Source organism: Felis catus, chromosome A1 (assembly GCF_018350175.1).
Source record: "Felis catus isolate Fca126 chromosome A1, F.catus_Fca126_mat1.0, whole genome shotgun sequence".
Classification (NCBI taxonomy): Eukaryota; Metazoa; Chordata; class Mammalia; order Carnivora; family Felidae; genus Felis; species Felis catus.
In genome coordinates, this window is record NC_058368.1 from 29,183,452 (window position 1) to 29,198,477 (window position 15,026).

Genomic DNA, 15,026 nt, shown 5'->3' on the forward strand with positions numbered 1-15,026 from the left:
TGTCATAAATGGTTTAACCTAAAGTAAAACTATTAAACAATCCCTTAAAGTTTCATTATGAATCACAACACTTCACAAAAAAAATACCAACAACCCAAAGCGGTTATTTTTATTTGTTGTGATTGTATTGAACAAAACATGCATACTCAATATAATTAGATGTCATAAAAATTTAAAAGAGATATTTAAATTTTATTAAGGGGAAAGTTTACCAAATATAAAAACAGGTTCAACATTCGTTAATGTACTATAAAAACCATTTCCAGATAATCTCTAAATCTTTTATTAGATCATACACAAAGTATATTATGGGTTAAATAGACATCATTACTTCTTTAAAAATCAAAAGTAGTTTTAGAGATCAAATCTTTCCAGCACTTCCTCTGATATAAGGCAAAAGTTAACAATACTGGGGCGCCTGGGTAGCTCAGTTGGTTAAGCATCCGACTCTTGATTTTAGCTCAGGTCATGATGATCTCAAGGTTCGTGAGTTTGAGTCCTGCCCTGGGCTCAGCACTGACAGCTCAGAGCCTGCTAGGGATTCTCTCTCTCTCTCTCTCTCTCTCTCTCTCTCTCTCTCTCTCTCTCTGCCCTTCCTGTGCTTGCTCTCTCTTTCAAAATAAATACTTTTTTTTTTTTAAGTTAACAATATTGTGGTGGACCAGTGGGATGCAGCTGTTTAGAGAAATGTGTATTCTTCCACTTCTGTGTGACCTTGGACAAGTAACCAACCTGTCCACTAAAATCCTCACTTTCCTCACTGTAGGTGAGGGTAACAATGCTAGCAGCCTCAAGAGCCCTCCTGCATGGCTCAAACCAGAATATAAGTATATAGCAGTAAAGAGTGTCTGGCATACAGTAACTATTTAATAAATGTTGTCTATCATCACATGCCATGATAACCTGACAGCTACTGCATTTCTATAGTTAAGAATCTTTTCCATATTTGCAGACATCCACTGAGAAACCAAGCATAGTATCTTCATGTCAGAGGCTATTCTGAACTCCTCTTCTTCCTCAACTTTCTCAGTCAATTCAGATCATCCTGGCAGATTGAAGTTAAAAGACAATGTAGTCCATTCTCAATTATCCATAATTTTGAAAGTCCCTTCTCCCGTTAAACTGTTAGACTGTGCAGCTGTGAGAAAGAATGGGGAAGTTCTTCATGTGCTGATGTAAAGCACAGACACAGAGTTAAGTGGAAAGAAAACCCAAGTGCACAGCAATCTATGCTACCATTTTTGTACAAAAGAGGGAGAAAAAAAGAAAGCTATACACAAACCCACACACACATTTGTGCTTGTATATGCACAATATGTTTATGGAAGTATACACCACCTACTGGTAACAATGCAGCCACTAGAGAAGGAGGTGGTCAGAGGAAGGACAGGAAAAACTTTCCACTTAAAAAATCATTTTACCTGGAACTATAATGCATTATCTAAATAAGAAGCCTACAGACAGCTATTCAAATGCTCAGTCACATACTATATTCTAAAATTACTTACCATGACTCAGCTCATAAGGTTTTCTTTAGGCATAACAAAAACCCCTTCACAAAAGCAAATAATCTCTCTTCTTCCTAATTATTTTTAAATAATCTTTAGTACCCCCCACAGTGTTTCCTTTAGGGGTAAAAAAAAAAAAAAAAAAAAAAAAGACTGTCAATCATTAAGTGCCTGCTTAGCATAACCACTTACCAAACAGGTTATCTGTCTACACAGATGCTATGCTAATTCTTCTCCAGATGTGTAGTATAGATTCAATAAAAATTGCTGTCTCAAAAACCAGTGCTAAAATAATACAATCAGCAAGATCAGACTGTGTGTGATTCACTGGGAATTTATTCTAAATCATGGAGAATGTTGTCAATATAAAAAAGAAATAATTATATGACCTGATGAAGGTGTTAGCTAGCATACTATGGTACCACTATAGTAATAATACAATGTATAAATGTATCAAATCAAGAGTTATACACCTTAAACTTCTATAATGTTATATGTAATTATATCTCAATAGTAAGTAATCCAATGAAAAAGAATGGAGTAAAATTTGATCAGAACTTTATGTTTAATACTCTGGATTATCTCCTTCTCTCTCTCCCCTGCCTTGGCCAGTGAAGACTAATAGAACATGATGAAGTAAACCAGTTCTTTTGAAAAGTAGCTATATCCCTGCATTATTTTCATAGCGCTTAATATTTTCAACGGTTGGAGAATCTACTTAGGAGTTCTGTGTTCACTACTTGACAGTTTTAAGCCTTTTTAACTAAAAACTGAAAACTCTTTTTTAAAACTTTCACCTTGCATTCTCAAGTTCCATGTTTCTTGAATAAAAATCTTATTGTTTTTGACAATATCAAGATGCTTTTCTTATTACACATAAAAATATTTCTAGACAGGCAAAACAACATGAAGTATTTAGCTTCTACAGAGGTACAATTAGGTATCTGTGTGATTTTATATATGTTCACTGGAGCTTTGTAAGTCCATGGATGTTAGAACCTCACAGTGATGTGACCTTGAAGTTGACCTTGAAGTCCGTGCCATCAGACCCTTCAACTGAGCCCTATCTTGTATAAAGATACCTTTAGCCTTTCAAAGACAGAGTGCCCAGAGAGTCCAAGATAATTCCACTTAAAGCTAAATTGCACTTTATAATCAACAGTTGGTTCCAAGCTATCTTTCAATAAAAATATATTTCCTGTCATGTACTAAGAGTTTTTAGCAAACTTTATTAACTATGAGAAAAACTCAAGGCAGTGTAAATTTGAAGTTCCATGTTCCATTAAGGAATAACAGAACTAAGATATCTTGTTAATAATCTTAAAGTTAGGGGTGCCTGGGTGGTTCGGCCGGTTATGTGTTCAACTCTTGATTTTGGCTTAGGTCATGATCTCAAGGTTCGTGAGTTCAAGCCCCGCTATGGGGACTCTGTGCTGACAGTGCAGAGCCTGCTTAGGATTCTCTCTCTCTCCCTCTCAAAATAAATAAATAAACATTAAAATAATAACTATAAAGTTAAATGAGTTTTCCTTCTTTCCTAAGAGGCACATAGATGCATCTGAAAACTCCAAACTAAGAGAATATCCCCACCCACAACATGACACAAGACATACATTATATATGGAGACCAATTTTAAAAAAAAGAAGCCAGACACAAAGGCCACATGTGGTATGATTCCATTTGTATGAAACGTCCAGAACAGACAACTCCACAGGTACAGGAAGTAGATTAGCGGCCGCCTGGTGCTGGAAGTGCAGGGGGAGTGCGGCCTGACGCAGGAAGTGCGGGGAGTGAGGTTTCTTTTGGGAGGGACAAAAACTTTCTGAAATCAGATCGTGACAATAGTTGCACAATTCCATGAATACACTAAAACATGGAGTTGCATACTTTAAAAAGTGAATTATATGGCACGTGAATTCTATTTCAAATGCTGTTATTTAAAAAAAGACATATAAAAATGTGAAGCCAAACATCCTCAATGAAACACACATGGGAATGCTCCTTCTTGCATAGGACATCCCATCTCAGAAATTCACAATGCAGGTATGAACGTTCTAACAGGTCCCACAGAAACCTGACTGCTGTGTTCAATCCAAAGTTTCCCCGACTCACTCGACTGACGAACATCTCAGCACACCAGTACCCTCCCCACCGAGTCTGATACTAGCCACGTGAGCATAATGTTCCCGGAAAAACATCAGGGAAATCTGCTTTCGGTATTCATAAAGCCAAAACAAAAATGAGAGCATCAGAAGAATACCATTTATCATCTGTGGAACTAAGACATACTAGTGGAAAATGAACTGTTTACAATAAACTCGTACTGACTATCTGATACATTTCTAACAGGTACTTCATACATTTTTAAAGTCAGTAACTAAAAACTTTTTAATTTCCATAAATCTTTAGATAAAGAAAATTATAACCCAATTATCTGCACTATAAGTGAAAATTCATTAGAAAATATACCCCCTCCGCACCCCATGCCTAGAATAGATCTTTTTTAAGTTCTATTAGCTTTCTAGGGTCTGACTTAATATCAGAAGACATGCCAGAAGTCCCAACAAATAATTCATAATCTACAGCACCTCCAGCTAAAAACAGAGACAACTGACAGCTCTAAGAAAAAGGCACAAATCTTCAGATGTTAACTATCTGAAGAACTAATATACTTTTACTTCCTCTAGACCCAAAAGTGAAGGAGTTCAACCACTTGCACAACTTGGATCACAGTCATGCATATACTGCTGTTCGATAAAAGCAAGTCACAGAATACAAACCATAGTGCGCCAATTTACATTATGTACAAAAGCAGGGAGGGACGGGGTGGGGGGGTTGTTTTTCTAAGGCTACAAAATGCATGGAGCTCTGTAAAAACAAGCGCATGATAAAGGCGAATTTCAGGGAAGCAGACAACTCTGAAGACAGAGTGCCTTCACAGAGAATAGTAACGTTCTTAAACACTGTGGTGGACACAAAGGGCTCCCCACTCTTTCTCTGAATTTGTGCTCTAAAAAGAAGACCCAGGGGCACCTGGGTGGTTCAGTTGGTTAAGCATCTGACTTCGGCTCAGATCATGATTTCTCGGTTTGTGAGTCTGAGCCCCGCGTTGGGCTCTGTGTGGACAGCTCAGAGCCTGGAGCCTGCTGCAGATTCTGTGTCTCCCTCTCTCTCTGACCCTCCCCCACTATCCTTTCCCTCTCTCTCTCTCTCTGTCAAAAATAAATAAAAACCATTAAAAAAAAAAAGACCTAAAACTTCAAAACTTCTACCACTTAAATCATAGTACCTCACATAGGATTTGTTGTTTCTAGGGAATTTAATTGATCTTCTAAATCTAGTGTTTAATTTTTAAAGTCACATGAGAAAAACAATCTCTAAAAAGGTAATTTCAAATACTTGAGACAAACATATAGCCATATGCTCAACATTCTTATTAACACATGCATAATAAATTTATAACTGATCACTCCCACCCCCAAGATTGGTGACGATATAAACTCTGTACAAGAAACAACTTTTTTAAATGTGAATGATGTTGAATAACAAATAATTATTAGTGTTACAAAAGATATCCTAATATTACCTGGGGCAAGATTCAAAGGTAATCTTCTAGGTGAAATTGCTCTGGGGTGCTGCTTACTAATTTCTTCATAAATTTGGAGCCTCTCTTCTAAAGTGCCTATTATCAGTAAATATGTGTGAGATTCAAAGCATCAGAACTTTTTATCTACGAAAAAATGCTAATAAACTTTTTAAAAATGTTATAAATAAAGATTGCATTGTCAATATTAAAGCTGTGCCCAATTTTTATAAGAATGACATGAAAACTCTGTGGTGGTGAAACACATAATCAGCAAAACACCATTTTAAACCCAACCTCCAGATAAATCCAAAACTTCTTTCATCACAACAGATTCTAAAACCAACTCAAATCATACCCATGCAAGACACAGAGACTCAAGATACACAGCACTTCCATTCATTAGCGCACAACCCATGAAAAAGAAAGTCCTCCTTCAAGACTTATCTTACACAAACTCTCTAGCCCGATGAAGCCTACACACCTCCCCACAAAAGGCTGTAACACCCATTGATTAGGTTTTAAAAAGCAACTGTTTCAGCATCATGAATGTGAATGTCTTATAGTTTAAAAAGTGAACTAAATTTCTAAGGTAGCTTTAACACTTAAAATCTTCAATGAAACTCCATTATAAAGAATCCGATTCATACAGATTGTTTAAAGTGGCAAATTATTTCTCCCAAATATAGTGATACAAAATATACTTCTAACAGAAGGTTGGGTCTTCCCTCCCAAGACCAAATTAATTTTATAGTACTGAATAGAAAACATATATATACATATATATATACATATATATATACATATATATATATATACACACACACATATACATATACATATATACATATATACATATACACACAAACTACATGTGACTCTGCAATAACAATTTGCAAGGTAGGATCTGGGTCCAGTTCATTATTCTAAAATAATATCTACCATAATTTACAAAGAGAGATTATATGCACTGTTTCATATAAGCAATAAGACAATTTACAACAGAATTTTAAGAGAAAGCAAACAAATTTGATTTTAAACTGTAAGGTTTTTAATTGATTTCAACTCAGAAAATGGAAATATTTTGTAAGAAGAACCCTTGGTGCTAGCAATCAAGGTATCTCCATCCTAAATGTAGTGTTCACTATCGAGACTATAAATGTAACACTTAAAAAGGTAATGTTTGATTTTGTTTAAACTCTTTCCTTCCCCCAGTAGTATGTTTTGGAGCTCCAATGTGGTAGGATTCAAAACCTGGGATACATGAAAGATAATTTTTACATTCTGTTAACAATCTGGAGATTTCATGAAATATCAAGGACCCTTATACTAAAATTTACATGAAGGCTATTTACTGCTTTTAAAAGGCAGGTCTCATATTTAAGCCTAATCCTAAGAATATAAGAAAAAAAAATTCCCCACTATCCCAAATATAACAAGTCTTATAAATGTAGTTAAGACAAAACCAAACCATTCCAATGTCCTATTTGAAGTCACAAGTTGGAGCTCCAGAACTTACCATGGGGGAGAAAAGGTCCTATGGAACCTAAAAAGATAAAGTAATATAATTAGTTTGTAATCAAAGTATTTTATAGTAAGCATGGTTCTTGACATGGAACAGGTTATATTCAGCTTACTAAACATTTAAATATCTGTATTATTAACTACATGTCAGTAACTGATAGTTTAAAGAAAAACATCACAGTTATCTTGCATTTCCAACCTTCAAACAGAAAACTTTTGTCCTGATTTTTTAAAAATACAAATTATTGATGTAATCAATAATTTTTGTTTTCATCATTTTCTTAAAAACAATTTAAAGGAAACAATTAACGACCTGTGATATTAAATTTTAAACACTAACAGAAAACCTGGTAATTCATAGTGATGAGAACACAACAAAAAATTTTTCTCATGGCTTACACTTCTATAAATGAGTATGAGTAGCTACCTATTTTTACCATATCTTTAAATTTAAAAGTTCTGCTGTTTCAACACCCTTGAGCCACATTTTCAAAATTATTTCAGCCATGTATTTATCCATGAGTAAATATACTAGGAATATTAACTGCTCTGAGCAACATTTAATTATGAAAATACTAGGGAAAATTGCAATTCTGGATTTCCAAAAAGGATAGTTTACCTAATTTGAAAAGAAGATATGTGACATTTTGCTCTATGCAAAGTAGCCCAGCCTGAAATTTAGAGGATAATTTTCATGCTGATGCTATACAATACATATCCGCAGCAAAACTGCTTTGGCCTAATTCTTATGTTTAAAGGCTGAGGGTAACAAACCTCTAATTCTTTAAAAAATACTAAATAACTACGTTTCCCAGAAATGGAACGGCTCACTTTCCTCCCCAGCTCTCTAGTTAGCCTAAATTGGTAACATTTTAATGGGTCGAGGAACTTAAAATTATCTGTGAGCATTTATCACTAAAGTATAAATAAATATCTGAACTCATCTTCACTGCCATGTTTAACCTGTAATTCTCCTAAATGGAAAAATAAATGCTAATGCTAAAAATATCTGTCCTCAAATATTATTACAACTTTGCATTCACTTCAAGCACTAGTGAAGATAAGGTAGAGGAGAAAAATAATTACATACTAAGTTGCAGAGCTTTTTCCAAGCCTTCATAATAACACCAATTTTCTGCATTCCGATCAATCAAGTTTTTGAATACTTCACTGGCTTCTTTTAATCTTCCCAATTTCAACAGCATTTCCCCTAAAATTAAGTTTAAATTCACATTCATTTTACTCAAACATTAAATAATTTTCTGATCTCATAGATTTCACTAAGCAGTATTAACATACTAGATATTTATGAAAAAACTGTATGTGCTTCCCTTTGGGACATGTTGCAGTTTATACCACTAAACACAGATTAATTCACAGCTTGTCTTCAGAAGTGAACCTTCATTTACACATTCTATTATATACTAACATTCTAATATTATAATTATAATATAAATAGCATAATAAATATTAATATAATTATTAATTATATATATTATATATAAAATTATAATTATAATATTATAAGCTAACATTTTGGCTCCCTCCCACACTCCAAATATACATATAGTATATTAAGTTCTTGGTAAAAATATTTGTATTATACACGTTTTTATATACCCTTAACAACAATTAAAGACTCCCAACACAGATTGGTAAGTAATTCGAATGAAATATCCCTACATTCCTAGTGCTAGATTTGAATGTACTTTTCCTGATCAATTCCTATATTAAAAATTTTCCATTCAATTCTCTTAGATTCCTTTCTACATCACTAAAATTGCCAAAGTTTAACTCAGTGAAGCAAAAACACTAAGTACCACTTCACAGCTAGAAACCACATAAACCAGATTCACACGTGGATCACCCCTAGGGTCCAAATCCTTTTACCAAGCCACACAAATTGGAAGTAGGTTTGGAAAATGAGTATCTAAACTTCTCAGGTAGAATACAAAGTGCACGTAATCCAAGGTAAAAGAGAGATTCTCAAAAAAGAGTATACCTCAACTTCCTATTGCTATTTCCCCTTCCCCAATCTATTTCAAAGGAAGAAACCTTTGAAATGTCTTCAGACATATTATTTCAGCTTTCATCATCTGGGAGGGGACAATATATTAAAGTGGTTATTACATGCTATTATTTTACTATTTTTATGTATTACTCAAGCTCTAGAAGAAGACTAACTCGATATAATTTCCAGCTTTACCATTTTCTAACTCTGTGACCCTGAGCATGTTACAAGCTTCCAATGTCCACTTACCTATAAAATATCGACTACCTCTGTCTGCTTTTGTGATATATTAATTTAAACTGGTTAGTTAGCACAATGCTTGGCCCAAAACGAATGCACACAAGTGTTTGCTACTTAAAAGTATAAACATGCCACATTCCTCCACAATTAATTTCTGGCTAGTCCAGTTTTTACCTGGCTTACCCTAGGTAAATAGACAACAACACAGATTTCAATTCCAAAAACCTTTGTTTTCTGCTACCATCACAGGCAAAGATTATTACTAGAGGACTACACAGAACAAAAAATACATTTGCATATTCATAAAGTAAGTGAAGATTTCTAACATTTTTTGTTTATTAAAGGATCTTAATATGCTAAGGACTACAAAAGACATCAATGTGTAAATGTCAAAGGTCTCTCTGGGCCCTGCGAAGTTCACCGAAAAAATAATACTCTAACTTGTCTCTATAAGCAGTATAAAGTACTGGCTTTATATTCAAGATGATGGCCCCCAAATTCCCCTCACTAGCAACATATGGATGAATGTGGCAACACTGCAACTTGCACACTGTTTGAACTAGAACTGATCTCACTATATCTTATCTACTTTTTAATCACTGCATTCTGGACTGCTGTTACAAGAGAGAGAGAAAGCAACCCGAGTTAAGAGTTAATCAAGAAATAGCAATAATACAACAGAATATAAAAATAATTGCCATTTTCTTTGCTCCCATCAATTATAAGTGATAGAAGAAAGAAACCAGAACATTAAATAATTTATCGCCATTTTACCACTGTTTGAAAAATACTGTTGTTCAATAGCCAAATAATGAAAAGAGCCCAAATGTCCATCGACTGATGAATGGATAAAGATGTGGTATATATTATTACTCAGCCATAAAAAAAGAAATCTTGCCATTTGCAACGACATGGATGGAGCTAGAGATCATTATGCTAAGCAAAATAAATCAGAGAAAGGCAAATACCATATGATTTCACTCTTATGTGGAATTTAAGAAACAAAACAGATGAACACAGTGGGGGAAAAATAGGCAAACCATAAAGCAGACTCTTAACTATAGATATCAAACCGAGGACTGACAGAGGGAGGTAGGCATGTGGAATGGGCTAGATGAGTGATGGGTACTAAGGAGGGCACGTGTTGTGATGAGCATCGGGTGTTGTGTATAAGTGATGAATCACTAAATTCCACACATGAAACTAATTATTACACTGTATGTTAACTATATGTATAACTGGAATTTTTTAAATAAAAACTTGGAAAAATATAAATAAATAAATAAATAAATAAATAAATAAATAGAAAAATAGTGTTGTCATTAGTATTATTCACAAAAATTAAATCCGTAAGTTTCTATACATTAACTAGAAGAGTTGAGAATAGCAGTGAAAAGTAAGGACTCATGAAAAGAAATGAAGGACTCTTAAATTACTATGTGAAAAAAGCTAATCTAAAAAAGCTACATACTACATGATTCCAACTATATAACATTCTGGAAAAGGCGCACCTATGGAGATAGTAAAAGGATCAGTGGTGGTCAGGAGCTGGGGGCAAGGACAAACAAATAGGCAGAGCACAGAGGGTTGTGTAGCAATGAAACTACTCTACATGACACTACAGTGGTGGATATATGTCAAAACCTAGACAGTATATAATACCGAGAGTGAACTTTAATGTAAACTGTAGACTTTGGGTGGTAATTACATTCAGTGTAGGTTCACTAATTGCAACAAATATACCATTCTGCTGGGGGATGTTGATAATGGTAGGGGAGGCTGTGCATGTGTGAGGACAGAGAGTATATGTGAAATCTCTGTACCTTCCACTCAATTTTGCAGTGAACGTAAAATTGGCTCTATAAAAATGAAGACTTTAAATTTAAAACAAACAACAATAAAAAAAAAAAAGTAGGGGCACCTGGCTGGCTCAGTTGGTAGAGCATACGACTCTTGATCTTGGGGTCCTGAGTTCAAGCCCCATGTTGGGTATAGAGTTTACTTTAAAAAATAAGTAAATAAAATAAGTTAAATAAATAAATAAATAAATAAATAAATAAATAAATAAATAATAAATTAAAATAATATGCAATAAAATAAAAATAAATCATAATCATGATCATAATAATAATAATAAATTAAAATAAAATAAGGGCTCTGAAGCCCAGGAAGATGTATTTACAAATTAACTCTACCACCTAAAAGGCTGGGTGACTTTGGGCAAGTCTTTAACCTCTCTAAACTTTAGTCTCCTCAACTATAAAATGGGGATAATCTACCCATGTTAGAAGTGCTAAAAAATTAAATGAAATAAAGAAGTTTAAACAATTACCATACTCTGAGACGCAGGAAAAGTAAATAAATCTTAGCTATTATTTTTATGAAGTTTAGAAGTCCCACAACTATATGAAACTTTAGTTTTAAGCTAATTATTGCTTTAGTTGTTCATTTTATTATGTACTGCTCAGAGAATGTTAACTGATGAGCAAACTTTGTTTTAAACAAATGTACTTGACCCTTTGTTGATGAACATTTTAAACAAACTATTTATTATCAGGATCCTGCCTTCATAATTAGCCCATATTGAAAATAAATCAATCTTACTTTCATAATGACCCCAGTGTCATCATTTCATGGATATATATTTGGGAGTGAGAAGTATGAAGGGAGTATAAGACACTGCCTACGAAAATGGAATCTGGAGCCAAAATCCCTAGACTCAAATCCAGGTTTACCCAGCTTACTTAGCTGTATAACTTTGGGCAAAGCACTTAACCAGTCTGATTCCTCAGCCCCTCCTCTCTAAAATGAATATAAGAACCATATCATGGTATTATTCTGAGGATTAATTTAATAGACATTAGATTAATAATAAAAATTTTTTTATTACATACGAAGTCTTATTTAAGTACTAGGGCAGAGTAAAGTATGTAGCTTTTATTCTTTTCTTTAATTGAGGCCACTGATAAAGAAAAAGCAGGTCAACTTACCTTTAATTTCTTCCACCAAAAGTTTATCACATATCTGTTTCTCATATGTTTCTATATGTTCCAAAGATTCCTGAAATAGGTCTGCCTCTCTCATCACTTGATTCTGGTATAGTATCAGTTCACTATATTCATAGTCTATTTTGTTGGGAGGAACCTGAAAAAAATTAACAAAAATTATTTATATAATTATATAAAACAGTTATACACCTTTAATCGCTTCCTCGGAAGAGTCACTCACATAGATTAAAAAAAGCAACTGAGAAGCAATTACAAATAGAAGAGTGATTAATAGTGAAGAAAATTAATATTCTTTTTAAGTTTATTTTATTTATTTTTGAGAGAGAGACAGAGAAAGCAGGAGGGGCAGACATAAAGGAAGAGAGAGAGAATGAGAGAGAATCCCAAGCAGGATCTGCGCTGTCAGCACAGAGCTCGATGTGGGGCTCAAACTCACGAGCCATGAGATCATGACCTGAGCTGAAATCAAGGTTGGACGCTTAACCGACTGAGCCACCCAGGTGCCCCAATACATTCTTTAAAACAAACAAAAAGGTGGCACTTCTGCCTATGGCAAAGTCAAGATTCAGGTCAGCAAATCCTATACCCACAGAATATGAAAATGGTTAAAATCCTAAAGAATTTAACAAAAACTACTAGAATAAAAACGTTTAGTAGGGTGACAGAATACATGATCAAAATACAAAAATCAATTATACTTCCATATACTAGAAACCAACAACTCAATTTCATTTATGATAAAACATCTAAAAGAACAAAATATTTAGGAATAAATTTAGGAAACAAGACCAATACACTGAAGATAACATGCTGAGAGAAATTAAGAATCTATTATAAATGGAGACACTCTAAACCCTGTGCATTGGTCAGGATACTCAATACTGTTTTGATGGCAATTTTCTCCAAATTGGTCTACAAATTCAATGCAATCCATATAAAACTCTCAGCAAGCTTTTCTGCAGAAATTGACATGCTAATCCTAAAACTCAAATGGAAATAAAAGAAACCCTGTATAGCCAAAAGAATCTTGAACAAAGTGGGAGGACATGCATTTCAAATTTCAAATATACTATAAAGCAACAGTAATCAAGATAGTGTGGTATTGGCATAAGGAAAAAGTGGAATTGATAAACTATGGCTTATTTATATAATGAAATACCAAATAGCAGTTAAAAACAGATAAACTTGGGGCACCTGGGTGTCTCAGGTGGTTAAGCATCCAACTCTTGGTTTTGGCTCAGGTCATGATCTCATGGCTTGTGAGTTTGAGCCCCCACATTGGGCTCTCCACTGTCAGCACAGAGCCTGCTTTGGATCCTGTCTCCCTCTCTCTGCCACCCCCCACCCTCCCTCCCTCTCTCTTTCTCAAAAATAAATAAACATTTTTTTTTTAAAAATGGATAAACTAGCCCTACATGTATCAACACAGATATGTCTCAAGATGCGAAAACACTGCATATTGTTCCGTCAACTTTTAAATACACAAAGTAACAGTTTGTAATTTTTATGGGCTTATATATAACCTAAACGTGACTTGGAATGATCTATAACAATTTCAGAATAGCAGCTACCTCTAGGGATGTGGGAGAACTTTGTAACTACTTCTATAGTATTTCTTTCTTTATAAATTTTTTAATTTTTAAGGTTTTTTTAGAGAGAGTGAGAAAGAGTATGCACATGCAAGCAGGGGAGGGAGGCAGAGGGAGAGAATCTTTTTTTCTTAAAGTTTATTTATTTTGAGAGAGACAGAGATATCCCAAGTGGGGGAGGATCAGAGAGCAAGGGAAGAGAGAGAGAATCTCAAGCAGGCTCCACCCTGCCACAACACAGAGCCTGATGTGGGCCTCAAACTCACAAGTAACTGTGAGATCATGACCTGGGCAGAAACCAAGAGTCAGACACTTAGCTGACTGAGTCACCAAGGCACCCCAAGAGAGAAAGAATCTTAAGCAGGCTCCACACTCAGTGCAGAGCCCAATGCGGAGCTCAGTCCCATGACCCTGGGATCATGACCTGAGACGAAATCAAGAGCTGAGCACTCAACCATCTGAGCCACCCAGGCGCCCCAAATATTTCTTTAAAAAATAAAATCTGGAGAAAGTGTGGCAAAATGTTAGCATCTATTTATCTAATGATGCATAGTATATATTTTTTGCATTTTTCTACTTTGCATGTGTATTAAAATGTATTAACATATTTACATAAAACATAAAGCTATATGTATGAGGAATAATTCTGTAATCACAAAACTATTTTCATTTTTATGTATTCTTTTCTTTAGTCATTTGAATATCATCAAAATAACAGAGTACAAAATTTTTCATAATATTTATTCTCTATCAAGAATTCAGTGTTTTAGGAGCACCTGGGTGGCTCAGTCAGTCAAATGTCCAACTTTGGCTTGGGTCATGATCTCACAGCCTGTGAGTTTAAGCCGCGCATTGGGCTCTGTGCTGAGCTCAGAGCCTGGAGCCTGCTTCAGATTCTGTGTCTCCCTCTCTCTCTGCCCTTTGCCTGCTCACACTCTGTCTCTCTCTCTCAAAAATAAATAAGCATAAAAAAAAAAAAAGAATTCTGTATTTTAATTTTTTCCAATTATTTCAAAAATTTTTTAAGTTTTTCCATGAGTCCCAAAGACTTTAATGCATAATTGAGAATCAGGGCAATATAGAAGTCAACTATTTTAGTTTGTGTGGGTAGGAGAAAATGTAAGAATGAAGTTCTTACTTGCTGAGTTTGTCTAAACTCTTCCAATAGTTTTAGTGCCATATCATAATCTTTCAGCAAATGGTATGCAATAGCATATCCAATCCAGGAAGCACGCTGCGTTGGGCGCAACTGAAGAAGCTGATACCTTGTCTCCTAAAAAAAAAAATAATTAAAAATTGTCTTTTTCTCTTTTCACTTTAACTGTCTCTAAAATATTTGTATTTCAACACAGAGCTGTAAGAAAACAATTTAATGCCTTTAATTCCTTTCTAATGAATTCAAGGAATAAACATCAGTTCCTGAATAAAATAGAAATAGTTTTTATGTTCTTATCTAAATTACTTAAGTTCTAGAATACTCTGTTAATGCTCACTGTAAAGCTTTTACTAAAAAGCTATTCTTGGGGCCCATGCTTTTGGGTTCCCTTATAAAATTACTTTTA

At 34.4% G+C, this 15,026-nt stretch overlaps 1 protein-coding gene across 15 annotated transcripts in view; it reads right to left on the reverse strand.

Moving 5' to 3' along the window:
- NAA16 (N-alpha-acetyltransferase 16, NatA auxiliary subunit) overlaps positions 1 to 15,026 on the reverse strand; it is a 64,153-nt gene that overhangs the window by 37,897 nt on the left and 11,230 nt on the right. For 9 of the 15 annotated variants that reach the window (XM_019827325.3, XM_019827309.3, XM_011289968.4 and 6 more), the window contains 5 exons: positions 14,603 to 14,737; positions 11,858 to 12,011; positions 7,707 to 7,826; positions 6,612 to 6,638; positions 5,096 to 5,191 (listed from right to left, as the gene is read on the reverse strand). In XM_019827325.3, the coding sequence (XP_019682884.1) occupies positions 5,096 to 5,191; positions 6,612 to 6,638; positions 7,707 to 7,826; positions 11,858 to 12,011; positions 14,603 to 14,737 (532 nt within the window). Of the gene's footprint in view, positions 1 to 1,508; positions 1,626 to 5,095; positions 5,192 to 6,611; positions 6,639 to 7,706; positions 7,827 to 11,857; positions 12,012 to 14,602; positions 14,738 to 15,026 lie in introns of all 15 variants that reach the window. The other 6 variants (XM_019827313.3, XM_011289993.4, XM_045053608.1 and 3 more) reach the window with 5 other exon arrangements.